General features: G+C 41.2%; 1 protein-coding gene across 1 annotated transcript in view; it reads left to right on the top strand.

Annotated features, from left to right (window-relative positions):
* The window catches only part of dync2h1 (dynein cytoplasmic 2 heavy chain 1), a 187,472-nt gene that overhangs the window by 42,592 nt on the left and 130,785 nt on the right, over nt 1-14,095 (top strand). The window contains exons 63-74 of the mRNA XM_079353769.1: nt 1,770-1,893; nt 2,051-2,172; nt 2,344-2,430; nt 3,194-3,320; nt 4,273-4,414; nt 5,311-5,420; nt 7,061-7,159; nt 7,999-8,122; nt 9,596-9,759; nt 9,970-10,089; nt 10,721-10,855; nt 11,420-11,563. Coding sequence (XP_079209895.1) covers nt 1,770-1,893; nt 2,051-2,172; nt 2,344-2,430; nt 3,194-3,320; nt 4,273-4,414; nt 5,311-5,420; nt 7,061-7,159; nt 7,999-8,122; nt 9,596-9,759; nt 9,970-10,089; nt 10,721-10,855; nt 11,420-11,563 — 1,498 coding nt within the window. The remainder of the gene's footprint in view (nt 1-1,769; nt 1,894-2,050; nt 2,173-2,343; nt 2,431-3,193; nt 3,321-4,272; nt 4,415-5,310; nt 5,421-7,060; nt 7,160-7,998; nt 8,123-9,595; nt 9,760-9,969; nt 10,090-10,720; nt 10,856-11,419; nt 11,564-14,095) is intronic.

Here is a 14,095-nt window from a genome sequence, read left to right as displayed (position 1 = left end):
GAACAGATGCAGAGAGAGAGAGAGAGGGTTGGCAGAGATAATGAAGAGAATGAATAGCAACTCTTTTCCACTTCACGTGTAGAGACGAATAAAAAAAAAACGTAGGTTGCCTCATTTGGACTTGAGTTAACAACCACCTCCTCTTTTCTAGACGAGAAGTCACTTTATTTTAGATAAAGATATCGGCATATGTGAAGTAGATTTCCCAGAGACCCCATATCAAGACGACTTGTTGTTGTTTTCAGGCTCAGTGTAAAATCCTTCTGTGCGGGGGCTTTAATGCACGGACACCTGACTGTGTCCACCACACAGGAGAGGAACACGTATTCAATGAGCCCCTCCTGACCCCTGCAGTCACTGTTGTAAGGAACAACCCTGACAGAAGTATGAACAGAGAAAAAAGTTATTGTATCTCTGCAGAGCCTCGGGCCATATACTTTTTAAAAGGAAGGATCAGAGGAGACCACGCCAGAGTTTGGGTTGTTTCTCTGATTGTTCAGCTCTGGGGATACGTGTTGTAGACAATGCTATCTCAGACACTTCCGTCTGGTCATCTGTATGACCTAAACCTGTCATACAGATGGGCTGCAAAGTTTTTGCAAACTCTAAATTCTGACAAAGTAAGACATGCAATTTATTCTTTTAACCTTTCAAACTATCAACAAAACGCTGAAGGCATTAATAATGCTACAGTAGATAGGAATCCTGTCTTCCAAAAAGCTGCATTAAAGGTGCAAAGCTTATAAAAAAAAAAAAAAATGGAGTCTGTGGAAAAAGGTGGTTTGACGGTGAATGTAAAGAAATGAGGATACATCTAAGACAGCTATCAAATCAGCTATCTATAGACAAAAATAGAAATAAATCAGACCCTAACAATTAAAGAGGGATCTTTGTCTGCAACGTATTCTGCAGTATTCTTAGTTCCAGGATGCTATCTTTCGTTCAGGAAAAGAGGAGGGGAAATATTTGCTTGTTTCATAGACTTCAAAAACGCGTTTGTCCGGCATGAAGAACTCTTTCAAAATGGGATAGGTGGAAAGGTACGCAGGATGACCTCTTTAAATATATGTACATGCACAAGCAGTGTGCTGTAAAGATAAACAACAAAAGAACAGGATATTTTGGTCAGACACATGGTGTGAAACATATCATTTATTTAACCTGTACAATGAACTTGCTGAAGCGTTCAGCAACTCCAGCGATCACAGAAAAAAACAGCAAATTCATTCAAATTTTACATCCCTACAATCTGGACCAACATTTCTGTTCATGCAATTTTACCAATACCTTTTTATGGAAGTGAGATCTGGGGTCCAATCAATGGGTCCCATTTGAATCATAGGACAAACACCCAGTAGAGAGTCTCCACACTGAATAATGTCGGAGAGTTCTTCATGTTCACAGGAAAACGCCCAATAACGTGTGTCGAGCAGAACTGGAGCATTTACTCAAGAATGTTAAATGTCCAAAACTGTGCATTCACTTTCTGGATTCACATCAAATCTGAGCCCAACAGACTCACTTCAGTCTAAAGCACTGAAAACCCAACAGCCCCCTCAGTACACTGAAACTGATTAAACTAACCAGCCAACCTCCCATCAGCACTGAGTCCAAAAAAAAAAACCGCAACAGAATCAAAGAAATGATGAATAAATGTAATGGTAATGTTGTGCACATCGACTGCTTTGGCAACAACATTTTAAATTTGCCACTTGAACTGCACTGAATTGAATAATGCCACACAACAACGTGTCATCTCTTTTCTGTAGTTTTCTGGCTAAGCGTGGTGTGAGGGAGGACATCGCCACACTTGAGGCCAGGAACATCACCTCCGAAATACGCCAGAGTGTGGAAGAGCTGCTCAACAGGAACAAGTCCTCCTTCGATCCCAAGGTCAGCTAAACATGATAACAGAATACAAAATTGCAATGCCCCCCCGCACCCTCCCTTTAGACATTTTGGTTTCCTGAAGAAGGTGCTGCTGCTGTAACTGAGTTAGTTTTCTTCTGTGTGATTCTGTTGTGGTTGTTGTTGTTGTTGTTGTGGTCAGAATGCAAAGCGTGCAAGTGCAGCAGCTGCTCCTCTGGCTGCCTGGGTCAAAGCTAACGTCCAATACTCCCACGTCCTGGAGAAGATAGAGCCACTGGAGAGAGAGCAGGCTGGACTCATGGAGTAGGAATACATCACACACACACACAACCACACACACACAATACCATGCTTGTCATTGAGCTATTGGCCTTAATCTAAACTGCTCATACATTTAATGATGGACACATTCTACATGTAATCAAATACATTTTTAGGGTTAGTTACAGTTTTAGTTTGTTTGTGTGTTTGCAGAAACCTCCGGAAAACAGAAAGCAGGAAGAACAAACTGGAGGACCAGCTTAACTCTGTTGGAGCCAAAGTCAACGATTTGAAAGAGAAGTATGCCTTTCTTTCACCTTTCCCTCCATTCTTTGCAGCCTTGATCAGTACATTTCGTTCATATGTCCTACATTTAACTTAACTGACAGGCTTTAAAGCACGTGTGACTGAATGTAATGCAGCGTTCAAAAAGTTTCAGCAGCTAACTTAACTAAGAACCGAACAATCCACAAGAAAGAATGACTTGTAGACTTCTTGTACACGACCGTTCACATGCAGGATCCTTTTTTTCCCCAGTGTAATTGAATATACAATGTAACAAACAATCTATAATGCTTTCAGGGCGGGTTTTTTCTTTTTCCTCTGAAATTGGCTGAAACTGCCCACGCTCACTTCTTGTCTGGTTCGGGTTCAACAATGATGGAGGTCATACAAAGAGTCTGACTCAGCCCTTCTGCTCTCTCTGCTGCCCTTTCCTCCGACGCCTCCAATCTTTGCTCTCTCCAACCAATCAACTTCCCATCATCCTTTCATCCATTCCTGTTGGTACATTTACTTCTGAACGCTGTGATTTTAACAGTCGGATTTTCTCCTCTTCTCTCCTACTTTTCTGTTTTCAGGCCTTGTTCACCTCAGCTCACACCTCTTATCTTCACTTCGGTTTTGCGTGTCACATTTCATGGCATATGGACAGATTGTATAGCACTTTTCTTGGTTTTGAGGCAGTTACATATGGATAATTTCACTTTTTTTCATTAAAACAAATGGCTTGGAAATCTCCAGCCAAGAATCATCACTTTCCAAACCCTCTTCTGTTGCTCAGGTTTCAGTGTCACACGACAGAGGCAGCTAAGTTAGAGGCCGAGGTGACGAAAGCCCAGGACACGATCACTGCTGCCCAGCAGCTCATATCTCAACTGGATGGAGAACACACACGCTGGAACGCACAGGTAGTTTGACAAATGAGTGTTATGATATATGTGCACCGGTGAGGGAGGTTACACACATTTACCAAAAAGAGGGGGCTCATTTGCCATGTTAGAGCAACAGGAGGGGACGTGTGTGTGTGTGTGTGTGTAGAGGATTCTGAGTATGTGTGTGTGTGACAGGGATGTATCCCGCTGTCTTGAGTCCCTTCTGGCTGTTTTTACTCCTCTCTACAGCATCTGTCTGCACCTTAATTAAAACACTCAATCTCTTAGTGACATACACACACATGCACACACACTGCCTCCCTCTAGGCCCTCACCAAAGAGCCAGTTTACTCTCCACTCAGGTTTGTTCATACACACGTACAGATACACACTTTATCTTTAAATGTTTTTTTGCACCATGCACTAGCTGTGGTTGGCTGTATGTTAACGCTTGGAGGGTTGTGTCAGTGTTTTCACAGGGAGAGAGAGAGAGAGAGAGAGAGAGAGAGAGAGAGAGAGAGAGAGAGAGAGAGAGAGAGATGTACACAGTAATTGCAGAAATATATAAACATTTTTTTTTTAGTTGAAGACATGAATGTGGCAGCATGGTAGACAGTAATAGTGCAGTGTAACCTTGAAACACACACATGTTGGCATTCAGGGGCCAAGGTTTTACAATTAAGCTTACTGAACCTATGAATTGAAGAAGTATTGTCTAATGTCCTAGTTTCTCTCCTGCATTTGTGGACGAGCTGTAAGTTGTGCCACTTTGTATAAATGTAGATAAGGATTAGGCTTTATTGGTTTGGAGGAGGCAGAAGCATTACAATGCCTTCATCTCTCCCTTTCTCATTCTTACATTTCCATGTGCTGCCCCTTCTCTCTCTTGGCGTTTCCTTTTCTCCCTAATCACCTACCTGTCTGTCTTGGTCTCTCGCCTCTCTTGTCTTGTCCGTGTCTCTTCATTCCGTGCCGCTCTTCCTTTCAGATGTCTGAGATAAAGAATGAATTGGACACACTCCCTCTGAGGGCCATGCTCGCTGCAGCCTTCATCACCTATCTGTCCGCGGCTTCTGAAGACTGTCGGAGACAATGTCTGGAGACTTGGATGGCTCAATCTGGACTACAGAGTAAATATGCTACAGCCGATTCTATGAGCCGATACACTTACACCAGCATATGACGGAACAGTCGAAAGAAACAAATCAGTGTCCTCACACAGTATCATGCACTGATAGACAACAATAACAGGCTTCTTTATGAACTAAACATCAGTGCATTCTGTGTCTGTATTTACTGAAAGGTAACTATCTACATTACCATCCTGTCCATATTTGGACTGTAATCCCAAAGGAAAAAAAAATATGTTTTTAATCTTTTGAACATTGTTCTTAATGGACCAAATTCACGACCTAGGTTTATACATTTTTAACATTCATTAACATTTCTTTTATCATTTTTGTATAACGTAACATCTGGTGTATAAGACACGCCTTTAATAACTATTTTGTCGTCTTACTGTGACTTACATTTTATATTTTACGGTAATTAATTAACTTTATCAGCTATTGTGTTATTACAATACCAATAACACATTGAACTTATAAGATGTGTGTTCAGTCTCTTACAGCACTTAGTGTTCTCTAATTATTACTCTGATTATAGAATTCTTCTCGGTAAACTCCCACTCCTCCGAAGAAATTTTCTAACAGCTCAACTTACCAAGTCGTTTCTAAATCCCATGTGACTCCATGTTTCTGTAATGTCCAAAGGCCCGAAATGTAACAGCGACCCAAAATGTTATAAAAAAAAAGAAATTGTTACATTTTCGACCAGTTTTTACATTTTGGTTTTTGTTAAAAACATTTTTAATGACATTTTGGGTCGTCGTGATATTTTGGGCTCTAACAGGCGCCTTTGTTGAGTTCTGACTTGCTGTCAAGTGCGTGCGTGTGCACAATATCTGAAGTTTGATATCAAATCAACCATTAACATCGGGATCCGTGTTGTGGATTCTTTGTTTCAGAGTTTGACTTGCGCTCTTTCCTGTGCTCTGAGAGTGAGCAGCTGATCTGGAAGAGTCAGGGGCTGCCGTCTGATGACCTCTCCATGGAGAATGCACTTGTCATACTTCAGGTGAGACTGTCTAACCTGATTAATATGGCTTTCTTTGTTTGTAGTCCCGATATCTGACTTGTATTTTATTATCTGATGAATGTTGATAAATTACTGTTGGGCCTCAGTAGTTCATGTGGTGATTTGATCAATTACACGTTTTTATCTCTTTGTGTGCACAGTTCTTACAGGGTTTTTTTATCTTCTGTTTGTATGGTTGAAGAATTTATTTTCGCTCACAGCTTTGTTTTTGTCTCGCGCCTGAAGAACTCAATTTTATTATTTTATGCATTCATTACAAAACAGCGACAGCAACCAGTCTCCATTCTACCAGTCTCATCAGAATGTTCTGCCCCTTGTTTGCCGTTCCTCTGTCCTCCATTTGTCTTTATTGAGTTTTATGTGTTGTTTTTATCATCCTGCCTTCAGATTAATGAACTCAAGCTACGGGTAAGAAGTTGTTCCACCATTCATCCTTAGACCTTGTGTTTAGTTTAGTGGAGCTTGCCTGTTGGTGTGTTTGTCTCCTTGTGGGTTTTTGTAAATATGACTGTGTGTGTCTATGTCCTCATAAGAAGTAAGTGTGTAGATTAACGGACCTGATACACAACAAAGATTGTATGAAATACTCAGCCTTATTCACAAAACACACCCAGGGATTAATACATCTTTAACTACGCTGCAGAGCAAACTTGGTCCCCCTCTCATTGCTGGAATGGTCTAATTCACAAACATGTGCTTAAAGCCACAGCCGGCTCGTGTCCAGTTCAACACTTCATTAACGAGTGGAGACGTTCTGGAGACGTTATACATGACAAAGATACGATCATTGTTTAGTTTTTTTCCCTTCAAGTTGCCATTGCTTGCTCCAGTCAGGAAGAACACTTTGTTTTCAATGGTGAAACTCATCCGGCCTCTCAGTAAACTTGAAAGTTTCCTCATGCTTCCTAGTTCAACGTCTTTACGTGGACAAAGCTCTGCACAGAGTTACGGTTCAGATAACTTCTCTCCACGATACAGTAAGCCTGAATATCATTAGCGCTAGATGCTTAGTCATTCAGAACATGAGATGGAGTCATAAACCGGAACAAGTTATGCAGATTTTTTGGGGGTTATTAGTGAAAACAATCCGTTTTTTTGTGAGTCATGCTCTACATTTTTTTTACACAGCATATCTTGCTCAGTACTCACTAGTAAGATGATGCGCAGATGTCCATGACAAACACAGACACAAGAGACACACAAAAGTGAGTCCAGGGTAACTTGAATCTATAGGCAGGGTAAGAAAAGTCTGGAGAAATAAAGCAGACAAATAAACAGGTTTGAGAAAGACAATGTAAAAGCAAGAGACCGTGAAATAGAAAGGTGCAGGATGAGAGCAGCTCGGTGGACTTCATTCCTTTGCCTGGTGTTGGGGTGACGTTGAGTTGACAAGAATTGCAGCAGTAAGATAGAGCTGAAAAACACACACACACACACACACACACACACACACACACACACACACACACACACACACACAAACCAGCTTGCATGCACACTCCCTTTTCCTTAGAAGCTGATTGATCCTCATTTTAACTGAAATCATCCCAAAACACAGTAAGTGGTCATAGTTCAACGTTGTTTTTTTTTTTTTTCTTCTCTCATTGTTTTGTACACAGAGTGTTGCATGCCCGTTCCTGATTGACCCGTCATCCCGAGCGACAGAGTGGCTTCGCACACATCTCAGTCAGAACAGACTGGAGGTTATCAACCAACAGGTAAACACACACACACACACACACACACACACACACACACTAACTGTATGCAAACGTGTCATAGAGGAAACACAATACAAGCCAGCAAGTGTTCTGTTACGTTTTCAAACTGCTTCTTACACACATGCAGAATGTTGACAACAGATCACTGAGATAACTTTTACAACCACAAGCTAAGCCTCGTCTTTTTTTTTTTTTTTTTTTTTTTTTTTCTTTTCTTGGTTGACCTTTTTGCTTCTGACTCCGAATCTTATAAACCCATGATAATCTCTTATCACTTCGTTACCATCACTGCCTGACCCGAGCGTAGGATCAAGACACCTTCTTTCTCAACTCACAATTCACATAGTGGGTGTTGGAGTGGAGGTGTTGCATCGATTCATGCTTGAATCCCAGTTGTTTTATCTCCATTGTCAGCCATACAAATAAGATGTTCTTTCCTTTTCATTGCACCAGTTAACTTTCCTGACAAGGTTTGTTTTTCCTTTAGTGCTCTAATTGTTGCTGCTTCTTTTGCTCCATGTTTGATTTGAGACTTTTGGGTATTGCATAACTGACTCCAACATGACCGCCACAGAGCCAAGAGGCACACATGCTAGACTGAGCCAGTTGACCTTTATTTTGCGCCCATGTTTAACGAAAGAACAGTCACTATGAGAAAAGGAAATCATTGGAGCATGCTCTGCTTTCAGTGACTCAACCACTCATTTTACACGGCCATTAACTAACGAAGATTCTTGGTATTGTGTTTGACATGTTACAAAGTACTGTGACGCCAACATGTGCTGGAAATGAACGTTTTTCTTCAAAGTGTGTGTTTGTGTGTCTCGTCTCTTCAGGATAGTAACTTCATGACATCCCTGGAACTGGCAGTCAGATTTGGAAAAACACTTATCATCCAAGAGATGGATGGAGTTGAGCCAGTACTCTACCCACTGCTGAGAAAGGACTTCATAGCACAAGGTTTGCACATTAACATGCAACTTTTTTTGGGAAGGAAAAAAAAAAAAAAAACTTCTCCATCAGTACTCTTTGGAGTGTGTTATTGAGGGTTCAGCAACCACTGAATGCTAGGTAAACTACTACCCTCCAAAAACAAAGGAGTTGTTCATAATATGTAAATTTCCATTGTTTATACGAGGCGAGAGGGACCCTCGTGGGACAGTTGGGTCAGGGACTAGGGACTCAAAGGGACTTTACAGGGGAAGGTTGATTCCCATAGTTAATGAGACTGGCTCTTTATCCGTTTATTATTCAAATTGATGAGTGTTTCACAAAAGTTACATTTACATTTAGTGCAGATAAATCACTCTTTTCAAGATCCTTTATAGAAAGAATGTGGGACTTTGTATCCAGTTGATGTCGCCCTTGAGCGACAGCATGAAAGCAAAACAAACTGCTGTTGGGCGAAACCTACGCTATTCTGAAGCCTCCGCTCTCCTCCAGCAGCACATCTCCAACCGCTCTCCATTCGCACAAAGGAGTTATGAATTAGAACGCACCATATTTACGCATCAATAAGAACAGGCACAATTGTCCTTTGCTCGAGCTGCCTTTGGCCTGCGTTGCTGTGTTAACAGGCTAATGTTAGCGTACTTTGGTTAGCTCTTAGCTTTGTATTGCACTGGAATTGACACAGAATGACTGTGACCTAAACAAACCAACATGACATCTAAATAAGTAGTGAGTAGGCTATGTTCTTCCCCTTCTTGACAAAAAACATTTTTTATACGCAAACTTGTCCTGTCCATGTAAACATGATGTGAACACAGCCTGAGAACAGAACAGCTGGCTTGACTCACGCTCTTTACTCACTGTAGAGTCAGAACTCAGAGAGACATTTACTGAGGACAGATTGATTTCTTTTATATTCATGTGTATAATGTCGCACATTCTTCCTTTTAAAGAAGTGTTTTAAATCATGTATTAGATATCTTTAACAGCTGAATGACATTAAAATTGTTCTTTACTGTATACAAACACCTGCCCCAGTGATCTAAACTATGGTATCTTAGTCTGTAATCTAGGTACAAAGAATAGCAAATCTGACATAGCTGTTAACATCATGTAAACACGTGTAAACCGAGGTGAAAAACCACGGTGTGAACAGGAATGATTCCCACTGTAAGTGTATGAATCATCCAGGAAGAGATGGTTTGTCAATTTGAAGCTGACCTGGAAAAGATGGGGGCAGAGACATTTCCGAGAAAAGGGCAAGTTATCCACTCAAAAAGTACTCTCGACCAGGATAAGAAAAGAAGAGAAACACAGGCATGCCAGTGCTGCATTGCAGACAACTCGAAAATAGAGAGTTGAGGAGTAGGTAAAAGGGTGAAGATAGGATTTAAAGTGACCACTGCATACACATATACAAGCCTGTTTTAGATAAAGTATGTTTGTTTGTTTTTTTTAAAACTGCCTTTCTCTCACACATAGGTCCGAGATATGTGGTCCAGATAGGAGATAAGGTCATTGATTACAACGAGGACTTCCGTCTCTTCATGGCAACACGGAATCCCACCCCCTTTATCCCACCTGATGCTGTTTCTGTGGTTACAGAGGTCAACTTCACAACCACCAGGGCAGGCTTGAGAGGACAGGTAACCTTCAAACTTAGTCGAAGATGATCCTTGTGGAGTGCTTTTCGCCTTGAACTATGCAGCGTACATGAAGCGAAGACACTAACGCTGCAGTCATTTTCTTTGTTTCCCTTTAATTGATTTTATGTGTGTGTGTGTGTGTGTGTGTGTGTGTGTGTGTGTGTGTGGGTGTGGGTGTGGGTGTGGGTGTGGGTGTGTGGGTGTGATTAGCTGCTAGCATTGACCATCCAGCAAGAGAAGCCAGAGTTGGAGACTGAAAAAACAAGACTCCTACAACAAGAGGAGGACAAGAAGATCCAGCTGGCTCAGCTAGAAGAATCCTTGTTGGAGGTAACACAAAGCAATAACTTACGTCCAGGTAGCATTGATATGACATAATACGAAAGAAAAAATACTTTAACAAACAAACCTCCACTTATGAAGTAAAACTCAACCTCAATCTTGTTTTTTTGGAATGAAGTGAAGAGAAATTTCCCACACACACACACACACACTCACACCGACATTCACACACATTCTAGATAGATGGTGCAAAGAGCAGGATGTCAGTGCTTCAGTGGTACTAGACATGTAATTATTTGAGAATTGTAGGAGCATATTTGACTTGACATTTCCATGCTCCAATGCTTTCTCATCTATTTTTATGTGAATTTATTTGAATAAATTTGACCACTTTGTTTCAGAGACTAGATTCCGCAGGATGAAGTGAGAATACCTCGGTGCTAAATCAAAGCTTGAACACACACGCACACGCACACACACACACCAAGCTGTCATAAAATGAAATCTCTGGCTTTTGTACAGGCTAAGAGATATTTCAGCCTATTGACAGATACGCGACAGTATAATCTACAATATTTAACCTCCATTTTAAACCCCACAGGTAAAAACGATTAAGCATTTCTCCTTCCATCTTCATCAATTTCCTTTCTGTTATCTATCTTTCTTTCTCCTGTGACAGACCCTGGCCACAGCTCAGGGAAACATTCTGGAGAATAGAGAGCTGATAGACAGTCTGAACCAGACCAAGGCCAGCAGTGCTCTGATCCAGGAGTCCCTTCTGGAATCACACAGGCTGCAGGCATCGCTGGACCAGGTACCTCCCAGCACAGCATACTTTATTCCACAGCATGTATAAATCAGCTAGGTCTATCTGGTAATGGAACATTTTCCCAAGTAAACAAACTAGATATACATCCTATCCTTTGAATGTATGTTCCTTTTTGGTCATCCAGGTTTTCTTTATCATGCACGCACAAATTCAATACACTTTAAATTGTACTGGTGCTCAAGCAATGAGCTATTTTAGGTGCATTACACCATCTTCCTCAAGGGTGCAGTGTTCTCCCAGAACAGATTTCTTTATTTATTTATTCATCTCTCCACTGCTTCTAATATGCAGCCCCCTGTTTGTTACTCAGATTTCCAATCTTTACACCTCAAGCTGTCCATCCTCATTTCTCCTTCTCATGCCTTTCACATGGATTCAGATAAAATAAAACCTTTCGAACACTTTTTCTTTTCCATGTGTTCCCACATAAATCCCCTTTCCCTGCCACCCGCCCACCTGTTGTATCCGGTGTAACGACAAATAAATCTTTTTCTTCTGCTTCCCCTGTTTCGTCTTCCATTTCTCACCTTCTCCTTGTTTTTATTTTAGGAGCGGGATGCCTACCTGCCTCTTGCGGAGAGCGCCAGCAAGATGTATTTTGTCATCACAGACTTGTCGAGGATCAACAACATGTACCGTTTCAGTCTCGCGTCTTTTCTGCGCCTCTTCCAACGAGCTCTTCAGGCTAAGAAGGTGTGTGTCACGCAACTATTGTTATAGCCCCGTTTTCTCGCAGCTTCTTATTCCCTTGGTCCAAAATGTTAATGCAAAACCATGACGACAGTACGTTCTATCACACATTGTGTCAGGCTTGGCATAAAGCACAACACTTCTTGACCTCGCACATCATGCACGACTTCCTGCTTCGAGGCAGACAGCAGCACAGCTTCATGGAAGATGTCCTTTGGAACCTTATTACATTTTCATGAGTCCACCCGTGAGTTTGCATGTTGTTTATAAGTTAAGTCTAGTGGTGTAATGGAACACATATCACATATCTCAGGGTCGGTCTCACATCAAAGATTTTGTTCAGGGATTCTTGTACGTTGAACATATCACATATACAGCGTTCATTTAATGGATGTGTATGTGTGTCTCTGCACTCGCTGCATCTGTGGGGCGTGTCAGACAAAACAAACAGGGGCCGTGTGTTTAGGAACGATATCTTCAGTTTACAGCTACAGACCGCAGGAGGTTACTAATGTGAAGTTTCTAACTGATGTTGTACGCAGCCTAAAGCTGATCTGATACCTTCATGATAAATACAGACACAGAGAAAGGTTGACGCAGTATTTGAAACATCGTAACGATACACCACCACATATCAATGCTGTGTGAGAGTCTGTAAAAACATTTGTAAAAATAGTTTTAAAAGGATGAGTTGTCTCCTATTTGTACAGCGGATCTCCATGGCACATACAGTACACACACTATTTAAGCGCTGTACTCTTATTTCTTCATTTTACACCATCTTCAGGACATTTTCCATCGAGCCGTGGTCAGGTGCAACCTGAACAAGATCCATGTGATCCGTTTCACCACTCGCAAGTTGCAGACAAAACATATTAGTGAATATAAACAGAAGTGTAAATCTGTTGTTGAAAAAAAACAAAACAGTAATGACCTGAGGTTCGTCAAATTACATGATCGTGTTGGACTACGCCTGTAAAGCAGCTGTATTCCATGAGTTGGCTGTCGGATAAAGATTTTTTATTGGCTTTCCTGGACAAGCATGATCGTGTTCTTTATCATTATCTTACGATGAGGTATAGCGTAACACTCAAGATCTGCCGCTGCGTTCATCACCCAGCTGGCCTTGTCTTGATGAAGATCCGGTAGATGGAGACAATCAGGGATCGTGATCAGACTGAAGCTACATTAAGGGATCTGTTTAAAACTGTTTGGGATTGGCAATGAGTTGAGTCTTAGACTTTTTAAAAAACGGTTCCCATTACTCTGTGTTTGAGGGATACCCATCTTAAAGTCTTTTTAAGCTATTTCACCGTTTTGGTTTCATATTTAAATACATGTTTAACACTGGGTTAAAATAAATGATGCAGCTTTGTGTTGATGTACACATCTGTCTTTTCAAGCTGTGTCTCTCAGGATCTGTTTGCTACAGTGGGAATTATGCATTCATTTGTTCATTCTTACTATCCCAGAGATATAAACATACAATCACGTCTGTTTATAAGAAAATAAGAAAATAATCTTGCTGTCAGTTACAGAAATATACTGACAAACACTAGTAGTTCTATGGCAATGGCTGAGACATGAACACATTATGGCATACGGTGAAATGATAACTGTTTTTCTGATTTATTGCAGTTCCATTTTATTTAATTTGATTATTTCATGCAATTTCACCTCAGTCAGGTGATTCATTTCAGCTCACTTTTGTTTCCTTCGGTGAGTTTTATTCAGTCTGACCCAGCAGAGTGTGTGTCACACCGCTGGTCTCCCTCTGAGCCCTAAATCTGCCTGATAACCAAAGCACAGATGCAGAAACACACACACACACACACACACACACACACACACACACACACACACACACACACACACACAGACACACACACACAGACACACACACACAGACAAACAGACATTGGGTTGAAAGATTGAGCACTAATTCCTCAAATCCTGTGTGGGTTGTTAGAGCCAGTGCTGTCATCCAAGAATGTCACCAGGCGGCAGCTGGTCACCACTGTTCTGTGTGCGTGCGTGCATGTGTGCGTGTGTGTGTGTAAGTAGGCATGTGGACATACATGGTCAGGTAATGTGGTCAGAATCCTGCATAAATTCATTGACTCTTTCAACCTTTGCGTCTTTTTTTATATTTTAACAAGTTTGAGTTGCCAACAGGCTACAGATGTTTCCACACATCTGGGAGAGAATTCAAATTGAACGTCCTTTGCTCTTCCACATTCCACATGAACAGATACAAACACAGGTACAGTGCATGACTTCAGTAAACCTTGAACAGATACAGAAGCAGGAGAAACAGAAGGATGGACACACTGGGTCTATTAGTGAGATTCACATCTGTGTATTTTCTGTTTAGCTTTTCATGCTAATGGTATTATACCGCAGTAATAAAAGGTATTATACGTTTGAATGCATACACATGCACATGCACTTCCACCACCTTCTCCCCCTCAAACAAGTCTGCATCATGGCTTTCAATTCATTTCTGTGTGGTTTAAAGTTTCTCTCCTGCAGACG

This window comes from Symphodus melops (assembly GCF_947650265.1).
Source record: "Symphodus melops genome assembly, chromosome: 10".
Taxonomy (NCBI): domain Eukaryota; kingdom Metazoa; phylum Chordata; class Actinopteri; order Labriformes; family Labridae; genus Symphodus; species Symphodus melops.
Note: the sequence above shows the minus strand (reverse complement) of the source record. Positions and strands in the feature narration are given on the sequence as shown.